Genomic DNA, 21,897 nt, shown 5'->3' on the forward strand with positions numbered 1-21,897 from the left:
GCTGTAACCATAGATGAATACATAACAAATCTGTGCGAAGAGGCATGCTCCTGTAGTTCAGGTGCCTACCTCATTGTGATTCTTATAGGCATGGTGTTTCTCGGTTGCAGGAACTCTTGCATCCAGGACAAGTTAGTGGAGGAGACCATGATCAACACAAACAGTGTGGAAGATTCAGCACACCATACAAAGACCGTGAAGACCATAACGCAGGAAACAGAATCAAGAGAAGTAATGTAATGAGATGCCAAATCACCAGAAAGGAAGACCGAAAGTGCAGGTGGCAAAAGGCCAAGGGAGGAAGCAGCAAAACAGGGAGTGCTACCGTTGGCGAAATAAGCAACACGTTTGCCAATGACGAATGCTGTCCTGCAAAAGATGCAAAATGAACCAAATGTTTGGGATATGGACACTTCTCTAAATGTTGCAACTGTAGATCAACATCACCTGAGGTGCAAAACAGAGGAGCCATCCTGTACTTTAAAGAAACTATACGAAAATGGAAAGCACCAAAACTCATGTGTGAAATACAGCTTGGGCAGGCAAACGTTAGGATGCTTGCTGAACCAGCTCATATTCTACCATTTTATCACAGGGAACATGCACTAACCTATGGCCACGAAAAGATCGGACAATCCATCCAACTAGGAAACAGCCCTTCAATTATGCTGGTCCAGACTTCACTTTGGTGAGCTATGTAAAGTGTGATGTCAAATTTTAAGAGCAGATGGATGCAGAGTGTACTAGGCTAATCACGACAGACAGTACTGGGCTTGTACCACTCGGCCAGACTCTGCATCATCAACCCGAATGCAAGTGAGCATATCTAACTGATAAATGGATCAGAGCTGGAAGACATCTTGTATACACACAAGTTAGTATTCAGTCCTGCTGTAGCCACACTTAAGAACTACAAACATGAGATTTGACTGAAAAATAATGAGGTGCCAGTGAAACACAATGTCACGACCATACTGGTGACCTCCAAAGCAGAACATGAAGCAGTGCTTGCGGACCTACTCAAAGAAGGAGTAGTAGAACTGGATGAAGCCAATGGATGGCTCAGTCTGATCATAGTCACCTGTAAAACAAACACTCAGAAAATAAGGCTATGCATCAACTTGAATAGTCTCAACAGAAAAGGGATCTGTAACAACTTCTCACTTGTGATCATATCGGAGCTAATACTGTCCTTGAATGGCAACACAGTCTCTTCAAAGCTGGATATGAGGAGCGCCTACAAGGAAATAAGACTATATGTCCATCTTGCAGCAGTCATAGCACTATTTGGGGGTCTACAAATACATAATGATACCATTTGGCTTGTTCTCTGTAGCGGTCCTCTTACAGAGATTGTTAACAATCACAATGGAAAGCATAAAGTGAGTAAAATGTTTCCAAGATGACATACTAGTCTATGGAAAAACAACGGACGAACATAAACATTGGAAAAAGTACTGTTGTATCTATAGAAATATGGTCTGCGACACTTAATAGAAACATTTTCATTCTTACAGTGTCAACTAGACTAATAACTAGGTTACTCCAAGGACAGGGTTACCCAAAGGACAAACTAGTAAAAAAAATTCCAGATGCTCCACAGCCAAAAGATTGAGACCAGATGTAGTCATTAATGGGTATGTCGCTGTACTATGCAAAGTTTTTTTTTAAGGACCTTTCTACAACCACCACATAAATGAGAGCATGCCTTTGAAAATGGGCTTGCTGTGAATAGTCAGAGGAGTACGAAGAGGCTTTTTGATATGTCAAAGAAGCCAAAGTGGTAGTAACGTGCCAACACTTTTAATTCAAATTTCAAACAATAGCATCTGTGGATGTCAGTGGTTATGGGATGGGAGCTGCCCTAATGCAGAAATTAGGACTGACCACGAGAAGCTGCTATAAAAATAACAAATGGGTGACTTAGCTAGAGCAAAACTAACTAGACTAGCTCATGAAGGTCACCTGGGAAAGAGCCTCACACAGAGGCGGTTGAGGCAACATTACTGATGCACCATGACGTGGAGCAAGCCATCAAGCACTGACATGGAGGAAATGGTGATTTTTACATTATTGGAAGGGACACGAGAAGAAGTCACCATTTCCCCTTTGGAGGATACAGTTCATAAAACATGGACAGGAACAGGTGAATGGTTTTTATGATAGTGAGATAGAGAATAGTTTTTTAATATCACACGCTGCAAAGATTGGTACTAATATTCCACATAATTGCAGAACAGATTATGATATAAAGTTAATGAAATTCAGCTCCTGAGGAAGAAATATTATATTTCAAAACACAGAGACCATTACACCTAGTGAATCGTCATTAACAGGGACTTCAATCAAATATTATTCAACGTTTTGTTTGTGAAAACAGATCATATATTCTATTTATATTGATAAAGTCAGGATTATACACCTTATTTATGAATGCAATACAACATATAGGAACAATTGTAAGATACCTTTAATTTAATTAAATTTTTAGTTTTGTTTTGCTGTTTTTGGGAGAGATTATTGAAGATAAAATCATACTTCGAGATGATAATGTAATTAGGTTTTCAGAGTAATCAATGTATTAAAGATTTGAAACATTATTAAGTAATAGAATATAGGATTATTCCTAGTGAGAGTGGGTGGTCTATCCGACAGATGGTTTCTGATGGTACATTATATTTGGAAGTCTGTTGACCATAATGTTGCTACTGCTGAGGCATTTCCACACTTTGATTTGGGGCTGAATCATGACCAGCTTTACAGATGACCTTCCACTGTGGCCCAACCTCGTAATAGGTAGCACCTGGGACTTGCCAAGATAAGCATACCTGTCGAATTTTAGCCAAAGAAATCAGTGGGGAGTGAGCAGGAGTAGACCCTTTTTATAGTGTTTAGAGGTAGAGCTCTCAAGTTTTCAAATTCCATGTAAGAGAATCTTCCAGTCCTGTTATCTTTCTTACAATTCTGGGGTTTTTCGTTTTTACTTTTTTGCATTTTAAATTTAGGACTACAAATCCTAGAATTCAGAGCAAAAAAGGACTGGATGACTCACGCTTGCATGGAATTGGTTACTTGAGGGCGCTCTTACGGGTGAATTAAAAAAGGTGCAATTAATAATAGTTATTGGCTTGCAGGAGATAAAGTATTGGCTATAGGGGCACCAGTAAATATGTGAGCTCTTGGGTCCTTGCACAGGAAATACTTAGTCCCAAGACCAGTAACATCCATTATTTTGTCTCCTAGATTTCTCCAGTGGACACCATTGCATCTCTTCATGGGCCATGAATTCATCCAGGTTGCTTTCGGAGCTTTGTGCTGGAGGCTACACCGGTAGACCATTGCCTGGTATGACGCACGGACGCCAGCCCCCACGCATTCTCATTGTGGACGTGTTGCCGCCCTTCTGGTCCAGCACTTGCAACAGCATTTGTGAAGCTCTGGAGAACTTCTTCTCAGTGGCGTGCAGCCTGGGTGGTCCCTGCCGTATCCCCTTGCTGAGCGTGTATGCAGCGCAGACTCAGCATGAGTGCCTGCTTCCTTTCATGGTGAGTGTGAACTTAGTTCTGTCTCACCCTCATTCATTCTCTACCATTGGGGAACACCATAGTAAGCCTCTGAATATTATTGGGAAATGTAACTTATTCTGTTTCCTACCCTAAACCATGAATGGAATAGAGGATTAGAGTAACTTCGGTGAAAGCTCTCAACACAGCCAAATCATCCAATTGACCTCATACAGTTCATCTGCCACTTCTAAATTTCATCATTGTGTCCCCTTGGTGCTACACCTTTATCATCACTCTTTGTTCTGCAATATTGTATACATTATTATAACACATCTTCTTACCAAATAATAACAAAAAGTGTCTAATTATACAAACAACAAATTCCTGATGAATTTCTAGGATAACTTGGTGCTACTCACTCTCACAAAGTGTCACCCACCTTCATCTCTTTTCTCACCTGATTCACCAACACATTCACTTCTATGCCTACAAACGTCATCACAGCCATTAGCCACACTTAGGGCCTCATCACGAGTTTGGCGGTAACCCTTAAATCCGGCGGTCGCGCTATTACTGCCGGATTTAAGGGTCCGCCAAATCAGGGCTTCGGCGGATTTCTCCCCAGCTCTGAGCTGGGGGGAAATCGGCCGAAAATTCACGCTATTACCGCCGGCGGTAAATCCGCCGGCGATAAGCGTGAAAATTCCCCATTGAGCCCAATGGGGAATGTGGCATTCCCGAATGGGCTCAGTGGGGAATGGGGAATTCCATTACCACCAAACCCGTGATCCGGTGCTAATAGTGCCGGGGGGTTTGGCGGTAGGGCTAATACCGCTGACGCTAATACCGCCAGCGTTACTGCCCAACTCGTGATGAGGCCCTTAGTCTCATATGTTCCCTATCCACATTTATCAAAATCTAAATGAATAGATGCAACCTGTGGGTTGTTATATGCCCCACATACAATGCTTGCAAGTAATGATGCAGGACACAATCTTCATTGATGTTTATTCAAGTACATTCAGGTAGGTACAAGGTTTTAACAGGCCTGCAGGAACCTCTCCAATGCTTGGAACAGAGGGTTAGCCTGGGATTCCCTGCAGGTGAGGAAGGCCTGGCAGGAGTGTCAACGTGTTTTCTCTACATTTTACAATTAAATCCTTATTCAATTTCTTACCATCCTCCAACACCACCTTATTCCCTGCTGCCTTCTTAACGTTTTAGATAGAAGACATTTTGATAAACCACCCGTAAACATATTATGTCTATTACATGTTCTCACCATAGAACTAAACTTCACTTCAGTGTCTGTGACACCCTTATTGATTATAGTATTTTGGTACTACTTCTGCCACCTACTAATTGCCACCAGCACTCCGACATAAGCACATTTACGTGTACTGTCTAGCTCATTCTTGCTAGAGACCGATTACAACCAGAATCTCTTCCCTTCATCAAAGGTCAAAGACAACTGACCTCTTGCCACTTAAGAAGTTGACTGAGAAACGTTGTATTAATGTGCTTTACCAGTTTCTTGTCCATTCATGAGCATTAACTGCACATTGTATTTATGAGTTGCCCATTAATGTTTGAATGTTTTAATAGAATTCTACAAGACTTGTTAGATTTCCATTTCAAATGTTTACACATTTCTGACCACATTTCCGACCACATTTCCACTCCATTATCGATCATCAATTTTGATGGGTAACACTCCATGAACCTCCTAATCAATAAGTTGAATCCTGTCTCACCACGACTCCTAGTGGATCAATAGCAATAAAAGTGAATTCACTTAACACGGTGCTGTACCTCAGAATATTTCTATACCTTCAGAGTGCGTTCTACACCTCTTCCCCTATATGCTTCCCTAACCAACTGCACAATACTGTGCAAATCGCATCTTGACCCTATTGCATCCTCAACGTTGGTTGTTTCATATTGTTAATCATTTATTGTCTCCTCCTAACCCTTCCTCTGCTTCTACCCTTTCTGCTGTTGTGTTTACTTAATGCTTCAAATCTAATATTTAATTGCTTTGTTGCTCTTCCCCTTTGTTTCCTTCTCCGTCTCTTCTGGCAATCACCATGTCTTTTTACTTTATGCCCTATCTTCCTTTTCCTTATTATCAAAGTCAGATACAACTGCATTCCTTGAGTGTGCTCATCCGAACGCTGATCCTCTCTCGTCAGTTCTCATCCCAACTGTCTGTCTATCTCTAGTTTCATATGTAACCATTATTTGTAATCTTTACCTTTCCTGTTGGTATTTTTGCTTCTCTCTGAAAATATGCTACTATTGATCTAACATTAACAAAACCATTGCTTGGGCCTTCTATTGCTTTTAACTTTTGTCCTGTGTAAGGGTGCGGACGGAGGAGCCTGACACACAGGTGGCATAATGGTTGTTATAGACTTTTATTAAATGTAAAAATAAAGAGAAAACCTATCTTACCCTGCATCTATGAGGGGTTTCCCTGCCTAAATTAAAGTGCTTATGGGTCTGTCAGGATGTCTTAGAAACTTAAAGAGTCAACTGTCCTGTGTCAAAATGTCCCAATCTCTGTTCCTTACACTTATAACTAAACTAATAAGTTGCAACAAACATTCGTGGTCCAGGAGAATGACTCCCTTCTCCTGTACTAGTTTGCATAGTGCTGGTTTTCAGTTCCTTCTTAGGGGGAATGCCTCCCTTCCTCTGGTTTTAGTATTTCATTACAAACAACAAGTATTGCAGATCTTTTGATTCTCTGTGTCAGATAGTATAATATTTTGTATGACTCCCTTCCCCTGGAATATGGACTTGATTTTTCATACAGGTTAAATTGCCAGGAGAATGACTCCCTTCTCCTGGCCTTCTCAAGCTTTGCTCTCACAGTTCATAACACTTGGGAGGAATGAATCTCTTCCCCTCGCCTTTCGTAGGCTTTCATTCACAGTCCACAACAGTAGGGGAAAGTCTCACTTCCCTTGACCTTTCTCAGACTTTCCTTTGCAGTTCACAGCACCAGGGGGGTTGTCTCCCTTCCCTTGGCCTTTCTCACAAAGCAATGACCCAAATGTGATGAGGGTCTCAGACCCAGTGTTCTCTTCTTCCCTTAGGAGTACTTGGTGGACTCTCCTGCCAAGTAGTGTAACACAGAAGATTGTTTGTGGTCTACTTTTCTTGTGGGTGCGGGTCCCAGACCTGTACCTTTCTGTGGCTGAGTTTTGGCAGACCGGGTTCACTCTCCTGCCAGGCACTGCCTTGAGCAAACTGACTGCACAGGCTCCCTCTTATATGATTAACTACTTCTGTCACACCCGGTCCCCATCCAGACCTTCTCTCTTACCCGTTACCTGCTTCTTGGGAGCTCTTCGCCGGTTCTTGATGGAGCTGCGGGTCTTGGCTCTCACTATTTCCTTCTTCTTGATGCGCTCCTGCATGGTTCTGCTGCAGGTTGTTGCTGGCCGCCACAGCGTGGTTCTCTGACCGGTCCACCCGCCACCGCCCTTCAGCTTCCAGCTCTGCCTCTGACTTCTCCCACGCTACCGGGGTAACGGATTCCCTTCTCCAAACTCTGGACTTGGAGAGCGGGTTGCTCGCAGATTCCTTGGCATCCTCTCCTTGAACTTTCTGGGATGGATTTCTTCTCCCGCTGGTTGGCTGTCTCATTTCTTGCAGTCATTTGTCTGTTTCTTTAGCAGTTGGTTATCAATGGTTGGCATTATCAAAGGTTTTAAGTCCTTCTTCAATGTCTTTGGTCTTTCAATCCGTATTCCTCTGCGTATTCTCATTGTCGCAGTACTTCTATCATCAATCTCCCTTGGGTACTCCATGCTCTCCGTCGTCTCAGTAAAAAGTCAGGTCTATGGCCCAATACAGATACATGGGTTGGGTAGGTGTGTGTCTGGGATTTTCAAAGTGTGGACAAGTGTAGGGTGTGTGATGAGGGGTATTATACCAAGTTTCCCTTATATATTCATCCTTGTCCCTACAGGGGGAGCCTCTTCCTATGAGATTCTCCCTCTGAGCACCATCCCCAGGGCGACTATCGGGTAGCAGCCCCACCCACCCCCCTGCCCTCTTGGAAATGGGCTCCCCCTCGGGGAGAAGTGACCACATCTAAGGATTTGTCACATACCCTTCCTCTATTGCTGCTGGCTTCCTCATCTTTTAAAGGAAAACGGGACAGGAATCCATGTTTCCTTGCTCCTTTCTCTTTCTGTGTTACACACTAAAACAGAAGAGTTGAAGATCAAGGAACTAGCGCGTTACCTTTGGGTTGTGTCATGGTCATGAAGTCAGGTGCACAGGCATGCAGGGGTCGCATGCACAGGAGACCTGGGTGGACACTGTCCTGGCGCCTTTAGGCACCAGGCTCATGAACAAAAGTAAACAAGAACATCCATTTAACACCAAAAAGCTTTTATTATGGACATAGCACTTCAGATGCATTAACCTTGAACATTCCATCCATTAAGCAGGATGCATTAACCTTGAACATTCCATCCACTAAGCAGCCCCAAGTGTATTCTTCGGTGTGGCTGCTAATGGATCGCCTTCTCACGTGCTCACTCTCTAGGAGTGGCAGGATGTGGCTGGTAAGCCGGACCTAATCGGCGTGCCCACGATCTCAGCTATATAAACTGCCCCGATCCTCAAGGCAGCCGCTTCGCGTTATCCTGCACTTGCAAGCAGCGTAACGCTCACCGTCACCTGAGGTAAGACTTACCTTTGAAGATCCTGCTTCCTGGACATCCTGCTTCCTGCCAGCATACTTACTAACTGGGGGTAGCTGTTCTTACCTGTACATCTTTTCTGCGCACCAAGTATTCATCTTTACACTTTCCGGAACGCCGAAATCTTCATCTTTTCGACAGCAGCGCCTGCAAGGAAAAACAGAAGACAAGGTTAGACATCGAAAAAACAGTCAGTTTAAGGTTGCGCTTTGCCATACTTCGCGCTTTCCTTAAACCATCACTTAACTGCTGTTGAACATTGCGGTAGCATCCATCTTCCATCCGGCCGCGTCTCACGTCCCACAGCTGCATTGAGGCCCCATTTCCATCAAAGGGAAGAAAACAGAACAGAGACATTATTGCAGGCACAAATAGGAGCAACATACAAAGACATTAAACAGAACGAACAGCATCAAAAGAGCTCAAGAAAGACTTACCAATCATAAGGAGAAGCATAGTCGCAGCTGGACTGGACTAATCCTTATCAGGGATCAGTGAAGAAACTAGATCCCATTCGACGCGCCCCTCCCAGAAGTAGCAGGACGAAGAGCTTATCTTCCTAATTCACAGGTGAGCTTTATGGTCAGGCGTATGCTCACAGAAACCGTACTTTGGGGTGAAGGGTTCGAGAGGTACAACAATCACAGATTGGCACACACACACTCTTATCTCCAAGCAGAAGCAGTATCACCACGTACCGCCGCTCACAGCTTTTCTACTGAGGGAGAGGCCTGAAGGGGGTGATTCAAGTTCAGGGAGGGCTACAACCGTTCCCCAACGCCTCCGCAGAGATCAGGTCTGTGTAACAGAACGCAAAGCCTCTAATACTCTCTGCCTAGGCGTTATGGAAACTTCAGAAACAGATCAGTTAGCTCTCTTACTAGGGGAATTGCGGGCTGAAGTACATGCTTCAAGACAGGAAACCACTGCATTACTGAGGGGTCTTATTGTAACTCGAGAAAGAACTGACGAATTGTCAAGACAAATGCTACAAGCACAAGCAGGACAGGTTCCACTGCCTGGAGTGACCCATTCTTCCACACCACAACAATCAACACCGGTTCAGGTGGTTCTTCCAGGAGCAGTGCCTCTAGCCCCCCCTGAACGCTTCATCGGCGACCCAAACAAGTTTGCTGTATTTATGAACCAATGTCGCCTTCATTTCTTGTGCAGACCAGGAGCCTTTCCTAATGACCAAGCCAAAGTGGCATTTGTACTTTCGTATTTAGGAGGTAGTGCGGCGGACTGGTCTATACCTTTGGTATATCAAGATGACCCTTTACTCCGGAACTTTGGGAATTTCCAACATGAGATGGAGAAATTGTTTGGCGTCATACTCAAGGACTAGCTCTGGACAACGAGTTGTCACTCAGAAGACGGAGTCAAGATCTATTGACCTATATTGCAACCTTCAATCGTCTCATAGCCCAGACCAACTGGCCAGAAGAGAAGAGGACTACACTCTTTTACCGAGGGTTACGTGGAGAACTTAAGGATGTGTTGGCGCAAGTGGTGAATCCCCCTGATAGGTGTGCAGACTACGTAGACTTGACGGTGAAACTCGATCATAGGTTGCAGAATCGGAAAATGGGTCGAGCTAGATCATAGGGACGGTCAGTTTACGTACGACCTCGTGAGAATCAGACTAAACCACATGAACAGTCTGAGCGAATGCAAATTGGGGGATTACGAAGTCCCCTTACCAAAGCAGAAAGGGAAAAAAGAAGACAACAACAGCTTTACTTATATTGTGGACAAGCAGGTCACTTCCTCCGTGACTGCCCGGTAAAACCACCCGAGAAAACGGTTGGGGCAACAGACAAAACCGATGAAGAAGAAGAACAGAACTCGGGGAAACGCCAATGCCCGGCAGGTGTAGGGGTCCGCTTGTCGAGCATGAAAAAGGAATCCGTACAGACCTCACATCTAGTCCTTCCAGTGCTTTTGGTGAATCACAAGCAACCATCAAAAAGACATGCCTTAGAGGGGTATATTGATTGTGGAGCTGTGGGGAACTACATTGACCAAGATTTGGCTCTCAAATAGGCCTTCCTCTCCGACAGAAGCAGAAATCGGAAAACGTCACTGCTGTGGGTGGTTCTCAGCTATCATCTGGTCCGGTGACACAATACACCGAGAAAGTCAAGCTTCTGTGTCAGGACGGGCATCAGGAGGACATTACTTCGATCTCATCGGTGCTCCTCAGTTCCAGATGATATTGGGAATGCCCTGGCTGGAGATCCTAGGATCGACTGGCAAAAACGAGTTCTGACATTGCCTCATGATTGTGCTGACACATGTTACAAAAAAGGTGACACCAATCTGAAACCGAAGAAAGGAATCGTGTTGGGCCTCATCAGCTCCTTACCGCTTGAATACCAAGATTACCAGGATGTCTTCAAAAAAGAGCAAGCCAACGTTCTGCCACCGCACAGACCCTACGATTGTCAAATAGATCTTGTACACGGAGCCCAGATCCCTTGCAGCCGAATTTACGCTCTGACAGAACAGGAAAATCAGCATCATAGAATTTACCTGGATCAGTACCTGGTGAACGGTTTCATTCGCCCGTCCAAGTCACCTGCCTCCTCGCCCTTATTCTTCGTGCCTAAAAAGGAGGGGGATTTAAGAACTTGCATCGACTATAGAGCCATCAATCAGATCACAGTAAAAATTTGATATCCTTTACCACTTATACCAGAGTTCCTGGTCAAGTGAAACATGCTTAAATCTACACAAAACTGGATTTAAGAGGAGCATATCATCTTGTAAGAGTAAAAGAGGGAGACAAGTGGAAAACAGCCTTCCGCACGAAGTACGGTCTCTTTGAATACCAGGTCATGCCCTTCAGGCTATGCAGTGCCCCTGCAGCGTTCTAATTCTTTATGAATGATGTACTCTGTGAACTACTGGACGTTTGCGCTCTTGTTTACATTGACACCATTCTTATCTACTCAAATTCCATGGAAGAACATGTAGGCCATATCCGGGCAGTCTTAGAGAAGCTTCGACAACACCAATTGTATGCCAAGTTGGAAAAATGTTTTTTCCATGTAACCGAGGTCGAGTTTCTTGGTTTCATGCTCACACCACAAGGCGTACATATGGATACATGGCGAGTGCAAGAGAGTGTGTTCTCGTGTGGAAACCCTGCTGGAGTCTGTCTACGGTGTCTATCCTGCTGTGGAGGAGGAGATACCAGTCACCAAAACATTCAAAACAGTGCCACAGGAGCAAGTAGCGGAACAAGTGCGAGAGAGTGTGTTCTCGTGTGGAAACCCTGCTGGAGTCTGTCTACGGTGCCTATCCTGCTGTGGAGGAGGAGCTACCAGTCACCATAACATTCAAAACAGTGCCACAGGAGCGAGTAGCGGAGCGAGTGCTAGAGTGTGTGTTCTCATGTGGAAACCAAGCTGGAGTCTGTCTACAGTGCCTATCCTGCTGTGGAGGAGGAGCTACCAGTCACCAAAATATTCAAAACAATGCCACAGGAGCGAGTAGCGGAGTGAGTGCGAGAGAGTGTGTTCTCGTGTTACCGTGCTCTGGCAGTCCCGGTAATAAGAACTGAGGGGAACTTCGGGAGGACACCGCCGCTGTAACAACGAGCACAGCGCTACCTCTTGTAGAAGTGTCATATTACTTGTCACTTGCTTGAGCTTTCGCTGTTCCCGCATTGAGACTGTAATCATTAAAGCGGCAAACATTTGGGCATGGTGGGAAACATGGTAAGCGCTGCGAGCAGAGCACCATTTAAGTTCCAAGTTCATCTAAGTTCCACCTAGAACGTGCAGTTTCAGCAAATAAGTACCGCACGTAACGGCCCCTACGTGTGTACCAATAGGATCCGTTTGGGACCAAAACAGTGATAACGGTCGGAGTGTAGTGGCAATTGCGAGGTAGACTGCGGAGGCTAAACCTCTTTGATCCCAACGCACGTTGGCCCCAACTTCAGCAAATAACACTACGATTTATCACTGCCACAATCAGAAAACCATAACACTATAATACAATACAAACTATTACCTACTTATCAGAGTGGGTGAGATCTTTACTGAATCCTCAAATTGAGGGCGACTATGCCACCTAAGGGTAAAATCAGCAAGTCCAGCTATAACCTTAGGAAGAGCAAAAAAGCACAGGATGAAACATCTGTGATTGAAGTAATTGTTCACCCAATTGATACCACACTGCCCAATCAAAATAACAACATCCCACTGGAAACTACGAACTACGAGGACATTGACAATAATTCTTTATTAGACTTATGTCTTTCTATCCAACATTCAATGGCAGCTCCAGTGAGAGAGGAGTTAAATGGCAACAAAGATCGTATAGTGGTGGAAGCACAGGTACTGAAAACAGCAAATCATCCAAATACCACGCCAACAAACCCCATTAACAGCTCTTTCACAACCAAACCGGGTGACCATCACTTGTCCCCCATTAATAATGGACCACTGGTACCAACTATTGGGCGACTATCTGAGTCTCCTAATTTGCTAATTGACCTAGAAGATTCAAGGCCAATTGAAGAACCCAGGTCGAATGAGACACAATGTTCTAACATAGGAGCAATCGCAGAACTACAGTCCTCTATGGCCTCTATGCAGTTTGCCCTGAAAATACTGCTGAAACTATGTGGAAGAATCTATGTAAACACGGTTCTGCAGCTGGGACTCCTGGATCCTAGGACTACCTATATTCCCGGTGAACCAGCACCTGCTAAAGAGCAAGAGGAGATCACTGCACAGGAGGAAATTAACCTGGACCCAGAAATAAATTCTGTAATACTCCTAAAAAAAAAACAGAGACGTAAAGCAAAAAGAGCAGCAGCTAAGGTAGGGAGTGCTGATATAATTCCACAAGCTATGGTTGCCCCTCTTTTGACTAAATCAAAAAAAGCAAGGAAAAGAGCCCGCAAAACAAAGAAACGTCAGGCAAACGGCCCTGGGACCCTGACCAGCTGGATCCTATCAGAGAAACTGAGTGAGACGTCAGCAACAAACAGTAATGGTACAGACTCAACACTCAACTCTAGGTATGAAGACAGTGAGGGTGAAAAGTATTCCAACCCTCGTAGAAGGAATACACCAAGGGTTTAGGTGGTTGTGCCACCAGATGTAGATAAGCCTATTTCAGGGAAGAAAACCAAAACTCAAGAAAGTGCAATATGCATTATAAAAAATATGAAGCAAAAGAAGAGGGATACATGGTTAACAAGATCAGAGGTCTTATCACAGTTACATCTTATACCACAGTTGCAAGTGATCTTGTCCGAAGACTTTCTATTTGTGGAGCCACTCAGAGGTCGAAATCCCAACGTAACAGCACTACATTGCAGAGTCCTGGCCACAGCGCAACTGATACGGGACTATAAAAATAGTCTCCTACAAGTTGATTTGGAAGTGGACGTGGACCAAGAAGCAGACTATAGCAGCTTACCTCAGAGAGTCCTCAAGAGTTCCTTATAGTAATTCTAACCACTAGAGGAACGAAACATGTTGGGAAACTTGAGATACTAATATAAAGCATCAATAAAAGCTTAAGAATCTCAAATAGGTGAAACTCAGGTATTGACTAACCCAGACATCTAGACAGGAGGTACTCATTGTCAACAACACAGCATCACCTGTTGTAATATCAAGTGGTTCAATCCTTTTGTAAAAATGGAGACTTGAATAACTGAAAGCTGTTCATATTTTTATGCACATTTGAATTGAGATCTCTAAAGGAGAGATACTGTGAAATTGCGTTTTTTGGACAATTGAAGCACATTTTGCATATTAGTATTGATGTGACGAACATCGCTATGCACTTTAGAGCACTGGACACTTCGTTATGTTTTTTTTGAAAATCGATTTTATTAGGTTTCCTTTGTGCATTACGTGATTACATTATTACATTGCATTTATTAATGTAAGTTAACATATAGAAAAAACCAAAACGCAACACACCCCTTACCCCTCCCTCCTTTTCCCTCCCCCCACCCCCCTTCAGTTCGAGCGTTCATAGCATAAGTAGTTACTTGCGCAACGGGCTCTCTTAGTGATAGAGGCGTCAGTGCATTGTGCGTGTGGCACGTCAAAGTCCTGCTGATCAAACGGGTTCGGTTCACAACCGGGTCCTTGGGCCATGGTCCCGTGTCCTTGGGGAGGAGGGGGATCCCTCAGCTCAACCACCAGGTCCTAGACCACTCGGCCGTATTTGTCAAAAAAGGGGAGCCAGATTTCCTCGATGTTGGACTTGGACTCATCAAGCAGGTGTGTGAGGAACTCCATGTCGTAGATGGCTCTTACTTTGGTCACCCAGGTTTTTTCCCCTGGCATTTTCGGGTGTTTCCATTTCTGTGCCAGGCAGCATCTAGCTGCTATCAGCATCACCTGGAGCATGTGGTCTTGAGTGCTATCCCGGTCCTCCCCGTTGCTAATCCCAAAAAGGAGGAGCCAAGGGCAGGAGGCCCGTTCGATCCCATCCACCCCTTTAATCCAGGCCCGCACCTTGTCCCAGTATTTCTGGACCACTGGGCATCCCCACCACATGTGGATATAGTCACCTCTTTCTGTCTTGCATTTCCAACAGTGTGGGTCATATCCTGGCCGCATTCTAGCTATCCTTTGCGGGGGGTAGTGCCATCTGTGTAGTATCTTGAGGGCCTGATGGCGATATTGGATGGAGGATGTGGACCGATTAGCCCGTCTACACATCTCTGTCCATCTCTCGTCATCGATTTCCTCGCCTAGGTCCCTACCCCATTGCGTGCGTGCCGGTGGTGGGTCTCGGGGGATAGAGAACTGAAAGAGCTTGTATTGGCGAGAGATTATCCCCTTGGAACCCTTTGCGGTCAAAAGGAGCTTTTCAAAGTCTGTGAGTTCCCTCCTGAGGGTATCGCCCCAAGATGGCTCGGTGAGGACACCCTTGAGCTGAAGATAACGAAACGGGGAAAGCGTACCTATTCCCAGGGCTTCCTCGAGGTCCTTCAGGGGGAGGAAGGAGCCCCCCACCCTCAATTGGCTGGTCCTACTAAGGCCCGCCTCGAACCACATCTGGTAAACTGCTGGTTCCGCTATTTTGGCCAGGAAAGGGGGGCCCATATACAGCTCAAGGGGGAGGGCCATGTCGTGAGCCATCTGTAGTAACCTCCCTCTCTCCATAGAGACCACAATACTTTCAGGATCGGGTGGTTCAAGACGGTTCTGGGGATCGTACTCCTTGGGACCCAGAGCCATTCCTCTAGTGTGACGGGCGCCAGGGGCCTATTATCCATGGCTACCCACTGTTTTTTCGTTCCCGGTGTGAAGTGATCAACCAGGATCCTCAACTGGGATGCCCTATAGTACGTCTCGAGGTCGGGGTAGCCCACCCCCCCATCCTCCTTGGTCCTAGTCAATACCTCATACGAAATCCTGTGTTTTTTGCCCTGCCAGAGGAATCTAAGGAGGATTCGTTTTGTTTCGTCAAAAAAGGCCTTAGGGACCTGCACCGGGAGCATTTGGAAGAGAAACAGGAATTTTGGGAGAATCACCATTTTTATGAGATTAAGGCGTGCCATCCATGAGAGACCCGTTCCCGCCCACCTTTCTATGTCTCTCCTGATTGCTGACCAGAGGGGGGGGAAGTTGGCCCCATACAGGTTTTCAAGGTTACGTGTGATTTGGACTCCCAAGTAACGGAACCCCTCATCGTTCCGCCTGAAGGGGAGGCCCTCCACAAAGGCCACCTCTGTGTCCGGCAGGTTCCCACCCATAAATGCCACCGATTTGTCCAGGTTGACTTTGTACCCCGATAGTTCTCCATACCTTGTGAGGCCCTGCAGTAGCCGAGGGATTGTATGGGACGGTCTGGTAACGTAGAGCAGGGCGTCGTCCGCAAAGAGGCAAATTTTGCAGTGCATATCCCCCATCTGCACACCACTGATGACCATGTCGTTGCGAATCGAGATTGCCCACGGTTCCATCACCAATGCGTAGATTAACGGGGACAGGGGGCATCCCTGCCTCGTACCACGTTCAAGGGGGAATTCTCTAGATTCGATCCCATTTGCCACTACTCTGGCCGAAGGGGAGGAGTAGAGCGCGGATATCCATCCCAACCACCTTGGCCCCATCCCCACCGACATGAGAACCTCCCTCATGAAAGCCCAACTGACCCTGTCAAAGGCCTTCTCCGTGTCGAGAGCCAGTAGGAGTGTGCCTTCGTTTCTGGCCTCGGTTGTGGCTAGTATATGAAGTGTTTTCCTTAGATTATCGGAACCCTGTCTATTAAGGACGAATCCCGCCTGGTCTGGATGTATCAGGCGTGGGAGGGAATTTTCCAGTCTGGAGGCCAGGATCCTAGCAAAAATCTTGGCGTCTACGTTGAGAAGTGAGATGGGTCTGTAGGACCCACAGACCGCCCGGTCCTTACCAGGTTTGGGTATGACAGTGATGAGGGCCTGTAAGAAAGTCGGTGGGATTGTGTCGTTGCCCCTAATTTGATTAAACAATTTAGTCAGGGGCTTCACTAGGGTGGATTGGGTCTGTTTATAAAAATCCGCTGTGTAGCCGTCAAGGCCTGGAGCCTTTCCGGCCTTCAGTCTCTTAATGGCTCCCTCCACCTCCTCCTCTAGGATTTCCCCCTCGAGGGCCTCTAAGTCTTGGTCGGTCAGTTTGGGGAGGGGATGTTCTGCCAGGTAGGAGGCAATATCCTCCTGTGATTCACCCACTTGCCTGGAATAGAGTTTGCTGTAGTACTCAGCAAAACATTCCGTCACTTCCTGCCGGTTCCCATGAATTCTGCCTTCCTCGTCGGCTAGCTGGGTAATCCCTCTCTCCGCTCTACACCCCCTCGACCTCTGTGCCAGTAGAGTGCCTACCCTGTCGCCCTGTTCATAGTATCTCTGTCTGGTATATCGCATCCTCTTAACCACCTCACCTATGAGAACCGTGTGGAGCTCCTGTCTTTTGCCCTGCATCTCGTCCAATAGTGCCCTCCGGTCCACCCCCGGGACGCCCAGTCTGGCCCGCAGGATCTGTAGCTCCGCTCGGAGTCTGCTCTCGATCAGGCCCCTTTCCCTTTTACGCCTCGAGCCCTCCGCTATGAGGAGACCTCTGAAGGTGGCCTTCCCCGCTTCCCACACCGTGGACATGTCCGTCTCCCCGGTGTCGTTTATCTCGAAGTAGGCCAGCATTTCTTGTTTCATGAAATCACGGAATACTGGATCCCTAAGGAGCGTGTCGTTACACCGCCATCGAGCCGATCTCGGGGCGATGGGCAGGGACCAGTTAGCTACAAGTAGTTCGTGGTCCGACCACGTTATGGTCTCGACCTTTGGTTGGGTTACCGCCCCATCCCCCTCCTCTGAGGCCAGCAGAAGGTCGATTCTGGTGTAGGTGCAGTGTGGGGGAGAAAAGAATGTGTAACCACCCTGGGCCGGGTACGCCTTGCGCCAAACGTCTACCCAGTAGTGATCCCTCAGGAGGTTTTGCAAAGCCAGGTTGTCCTTAGTGATCCCCTTGGGTGTCCCACCTCTAGCGGACCACCAATCCAGTTGGGGGTCGGCTATGAGATTAAAATCCCCACCGAGAATCATGGCCCCCTCAGCCCATTCGTCCATGACGCTAAAGATCCGTGTGAGGAACTCTACTTGACCCGAGTTGGGTGCGTATACAGTGGCAAAAGTGACTCGTTGCCCCTCGCAAAGCCCCTTAACGCCTAGGAATCGACCCCCAAATCCTCTCTTGGTTTCCACCCCCGTGAGTTGGAGAGCCCTTCCCAGGAGAATGCCCACCCCCTCCTTCTTGGAGGTCGGATGTGAAGCCCAGTAATTGCTGCCGATATCTTTCCCCTTGATTCTGGACTCTCTCCCACGCTTGTAATGTGTTTCCTTTAGGAATAGGACCGTCAGGTGTTGTTTACGGAACATATTACCCGTGAGGGACCTTTTATTTTGAGAGTTTAGACCCTTGACATTCAACGTGCCCACCTTCCCTTCAATCATTGTCATCATTCCGGGCGTGCATTTTAAACCCCTCGTGGTGATTGAATTTTAGAGCCCATTGCCAAGCGTATTCCTGTGGTTTGAACTGAATTTCCCCCTGAACCCCTCTAACTGCCCCGTTGTCCCTCCTACCCCCTTCCCCCTTATTCCAAACCCCCCTCCCTGTGCCCTCCCTCCCCCCGCCCCTCCCTTGAAACATAAGGCGTCCGTCCACTTTCCCCAACATATGTTGGGGTTGGTCAACGAACCACCAAGGACTCTAACCCCAGCCCCGGGGTTTTCGTGTGTTTGGAGAGTACCAGATCGTAAACTTGATTCAGGTCGGCCCCTTCAGGCCTTCGGTAGACATGGCCGAGATAGAATTCTGGGACCCGGAGCCTCCCCCCCGGCCACCAACCCATAACCCGAACCTCAGACATGTTGCAACACAAATAAACAGTTAACTTTTTAACCAAAACGCTCTGCCGTCCCATAGTCCAGCGGGCTAAACACAGCGCCGCCGTGGCGCCCATTCAAGGCAGTTCGTGGGCCCAGGGCCTCCATCGCCCGCACCCCGAATCATCTCTCACCTCGTGGTTTTCTCCACCTCCAATCGAACGTCATTATCATGAATTTGGGTGGTCTTCCAGGTTCGTCGACGGGTGTCTGGTTTTCCGAAACTTTCGGGCCCCCTTGACCTTAGATTTCCCGCTGTGATTTCCTAGTCTGTCGGGGCCCCTGCGGGGGTCCCGTGGTCCTCCCTCCTGGGCGCCCGAGTGGCCCGCCTGGTCGCTCACCAGATCCTCCGTGGCTCTCCGTATGTCTTCCTCCGACACCAGGTGGTGTTTCTCATCTAGCCACTCAAACTCCAGGTAGAAGGGGTGCCCCCACCGATATCGAACCCCTTTTCCCTGCAACCATCTTGTAAGTGTGCCACATTTCCTCCTCATTGACAGGGTTAGGGCCGATAGATCTTGAAAGATGGATACCTTCGAGCCGCCGTACTGTATGATGCCAAGATGTCTCGCCTTCTCCAGGATTCTGACCTTGTCCCTGTAGTAGTGCAGCCGAACCAGGACCGAGCGTGGGCCTCTGCCTCCCCCCCCTGCTCGGTGCACCCTGTCGAAGTTGATCGTCCCCACGCCCTCTGTTCCCAGGGCGATCCTCACGATGTCGTCCACTTTGCCTTCGAGACCTTGTGTGGACTCGCCCTCAGATTCCACCAGGCCAAAGATTCGAAGGTTGTTCCTCCTCTCCCTGTTCTCCATGTCATCAACCTTAAGCCGAAGCTCTTCTTCACGCCTTTCCATGTCTCGGAGTCTCATGTCCATTTGGGTCTCGAGGAGTGTTACTGAGAGTTGATTATTTTCGACACCCTCCACGCGGTCTTCTAGGGTGGTGACTTTGGTGGTGAGGTCGGCCAGTTTGGCCCCCATGTCTGTCCTCATCCCTCGTATCTCCTCCAGAATCGTTTGGATGTTGTTCTGGATAGCCCCCAGGTCCGGGGGTGGGGGAGTGGAGCTACCGGTGGCCATGGCCCTTTCTTTGGCAACGAACTGGTATTTCTGCAGGTTTTCTTTCCAGTGCATGGAGGGTTCGTGCCGGCCACTTATCAGCGGGCGCCGCCTTTTCGGCTGGGGAGCCGGGAAGGGGTGGTTGAGTTGGTCCTTTAGTGGCGGGTTCCCGGCAAGTCAACTGGGGGGTCCCCAAGGTCTTACAACGCTGTCGGTGTGTTCCACGCAGTCCTTGGTGCCCTTATTCCGGCCCCGTCGTTGCTCCACGGGTGAGTGGGTGGCCCTCAACAGATCGAGTTCTGAGGCCGTGGAGGGGGCTGGTGGACTTGGGCCTCCCTGTCTCGTTAGGCGTGGGGCCCCTGAGCACCGCGGGCCGTCTCAGCGAGTGTTGTGGTGGTGGGGGGCGTGCTCCCGCGTCGGCCCCCCTGCTGCACCGTAGCTCCCAAGACCGACGGATGGTCCTCTCCAGGTCGGGCCGGGCTTCGGGTATCAGAAGCGCCGGGCGCGGAGCGCCTGGGCACAGAGGGCCGCCCCGGCGTGTGCTCCCTGGGCGGGCGGACGACTTTCCTCGGGTCGGGGCCCTGGGTCAAGCGGTGGGCCGTGGAAGATGTCCAGGGGAGGAAGCGCCGTGGGCCCTTCTTCTCGGGCCTATTCGTGGGCGGCGCGGCTCGCGCTGCTTCCTGCGTTGCTCCGTGCCAGGTCGTGGGGGAGGGGCAGCTGATGCCGCCTCGGTCCGTGTAACTCCGCACAGGAGCGTCGGATCGGGACCAGAGCTGGGTCCAGGTGGGGGCTACAGGCTCCAACGTCTTTTGGTGGGGGTCGCGTAGCGCATGGGACCCTCGTTCCGCCAGTAAATCGCAGTTCACCCGGGGCTGGGTGCGGAGCTCGACGTTCAGGCGTCCATCCTGCCCGCGCCCCCTGGTGGCCTCCCCGTTATGTTTTATGTGATGATTTTAACAACTCTATTTATTAAAAACTGTTTGTTATTATAATATTGTTCTATGAAGTCAGGTTGTATTTTCCTTGAACTTCTACTTGTCTTTGTTTGAATTGTCGTTCACTAATGTGTGAATCCCTAATTCATCCAGTGAACTACATGCCATAAACCTAACTTAGGTGTGGGAGCTTTGTTGTTCTAATTATATACAGGTCAGGTTTGCTCCCCCTTAGCCTATTATTATACCTGATTTCCCCCACTTTTGAAATAGGTTTTAGCACGGCTATTGGTCGTGGGAATTTGCATTTATACCCTGTTGAATTATACAGATACACAGTATACCAGGCTATAGTCAGAACCGTCCCTCGTCACTAAGTTAATATGGCTGCTGACAAAGTGAAAAGTTATGATGACAAATATGTACTGGAACTACTAGCACGAGCCACATCTTTAGATCCTGATAATGGGAACTCTACAATAAATAATGTCAGCAATTGGGATGAGTTAGCCCAATTGAAGAAAAGGTTCATTGGAACGGAATTGCACGGAGTAATCATGATTGAATACCTTACGAACGGTACTTTACCCCAAGGATTGGTGGTAAGAAATGAACCAAGATTATTTTTAGATAGCAAACAGTTCATACAGCAGTGGAGTTACATTGCAAATAAATGTGGCCGAGACTGGATTATTCTAATCATCGACACGGCCAAAGAAATGACTGATAAACTTGCAGCTGAGCTACTAATACTAGAAGACGAAATTAAGAAGCTAGTATCTATAGATATATATAAAAAAAGACTTGAAGAACTCAATAAAGAAATAGATGAGTTCAAAGATTACACCACTCGAGATAGGGTTAGAAGGATGAGAAAAGATCTGATCAATTTCTCTCATGAGAAAGCATTCACATACACCCAGGAAAACCGCGTACAAGAGGACGAAGAGTTAGATTTGGTAATACATCATACAGCTCACACGGCTCCAGTGATGAAAACCTGGATGATGGCGATGACTACTACTTTAACAATAGAGGGATTCCAAGAGGCAGAAGAGCTAGCGGGATGAGACGAGGTCAATCACAGAGACCACAAAGAGGGAGAGGGAAAGGCAACATGAGACCCAATTCTGCTTTTTTAGACCAGGACCAAATGAACTGGGATTTCGAACCACGCAAATTTCAAAATGTCAGTAATAAAGAGAGAGAAGCTATCCGTACATTGAAATCTAATCCGGATATTGTGATAAGAAAAGCAGACAAAGG

At 47.4% G+C, this 21,897-nt stretch overlaps 1 protein-coding gene across 3 annotated transcripts in view; it reads left to right on the forward strand.

Annotated features, from left to right (window-relative positions):
• The window catches only part of M1AP (meiosis 1 associated protein), a 568,197-nt gene that overhangs the window by 108,029 nt on the left and 438,271 nt on the right, over window positions 1-21,897 (forward strand). For all 3 annotated transcript variants that reach the window (XM_069632517.1, XM_069632519.1, XM_069632518.1), the window contains exon 2: window positions 3,244-3,545. In XM_069632517.1, the coding sequence (XP_069488618.1) occupies window positions 3,282-3,545 (264 nt within the window). In that variant the 5' untranslated portion in view covers window positions 3,244-3,281. The remainder of the gene's footprint in view (window positions 1-3,243; window positions 3,546-21,897) is intronic.

This window comes from Ambystoma mexicanum, chromosome 6q, assembly GCF_040938575.1.
Source record: "Ambystoma mexicanum isolate Mex_15411 chromosome 6q, UKY_AmexF1_1, whole genome shotgun sequence".
NCBI classification, from domain to species: Eukaryota; Metazoa; Chordata; class Amphibia; order Caudata; family Ambystomatidae; genus Ambystoma; species Ambystoma mexicanum.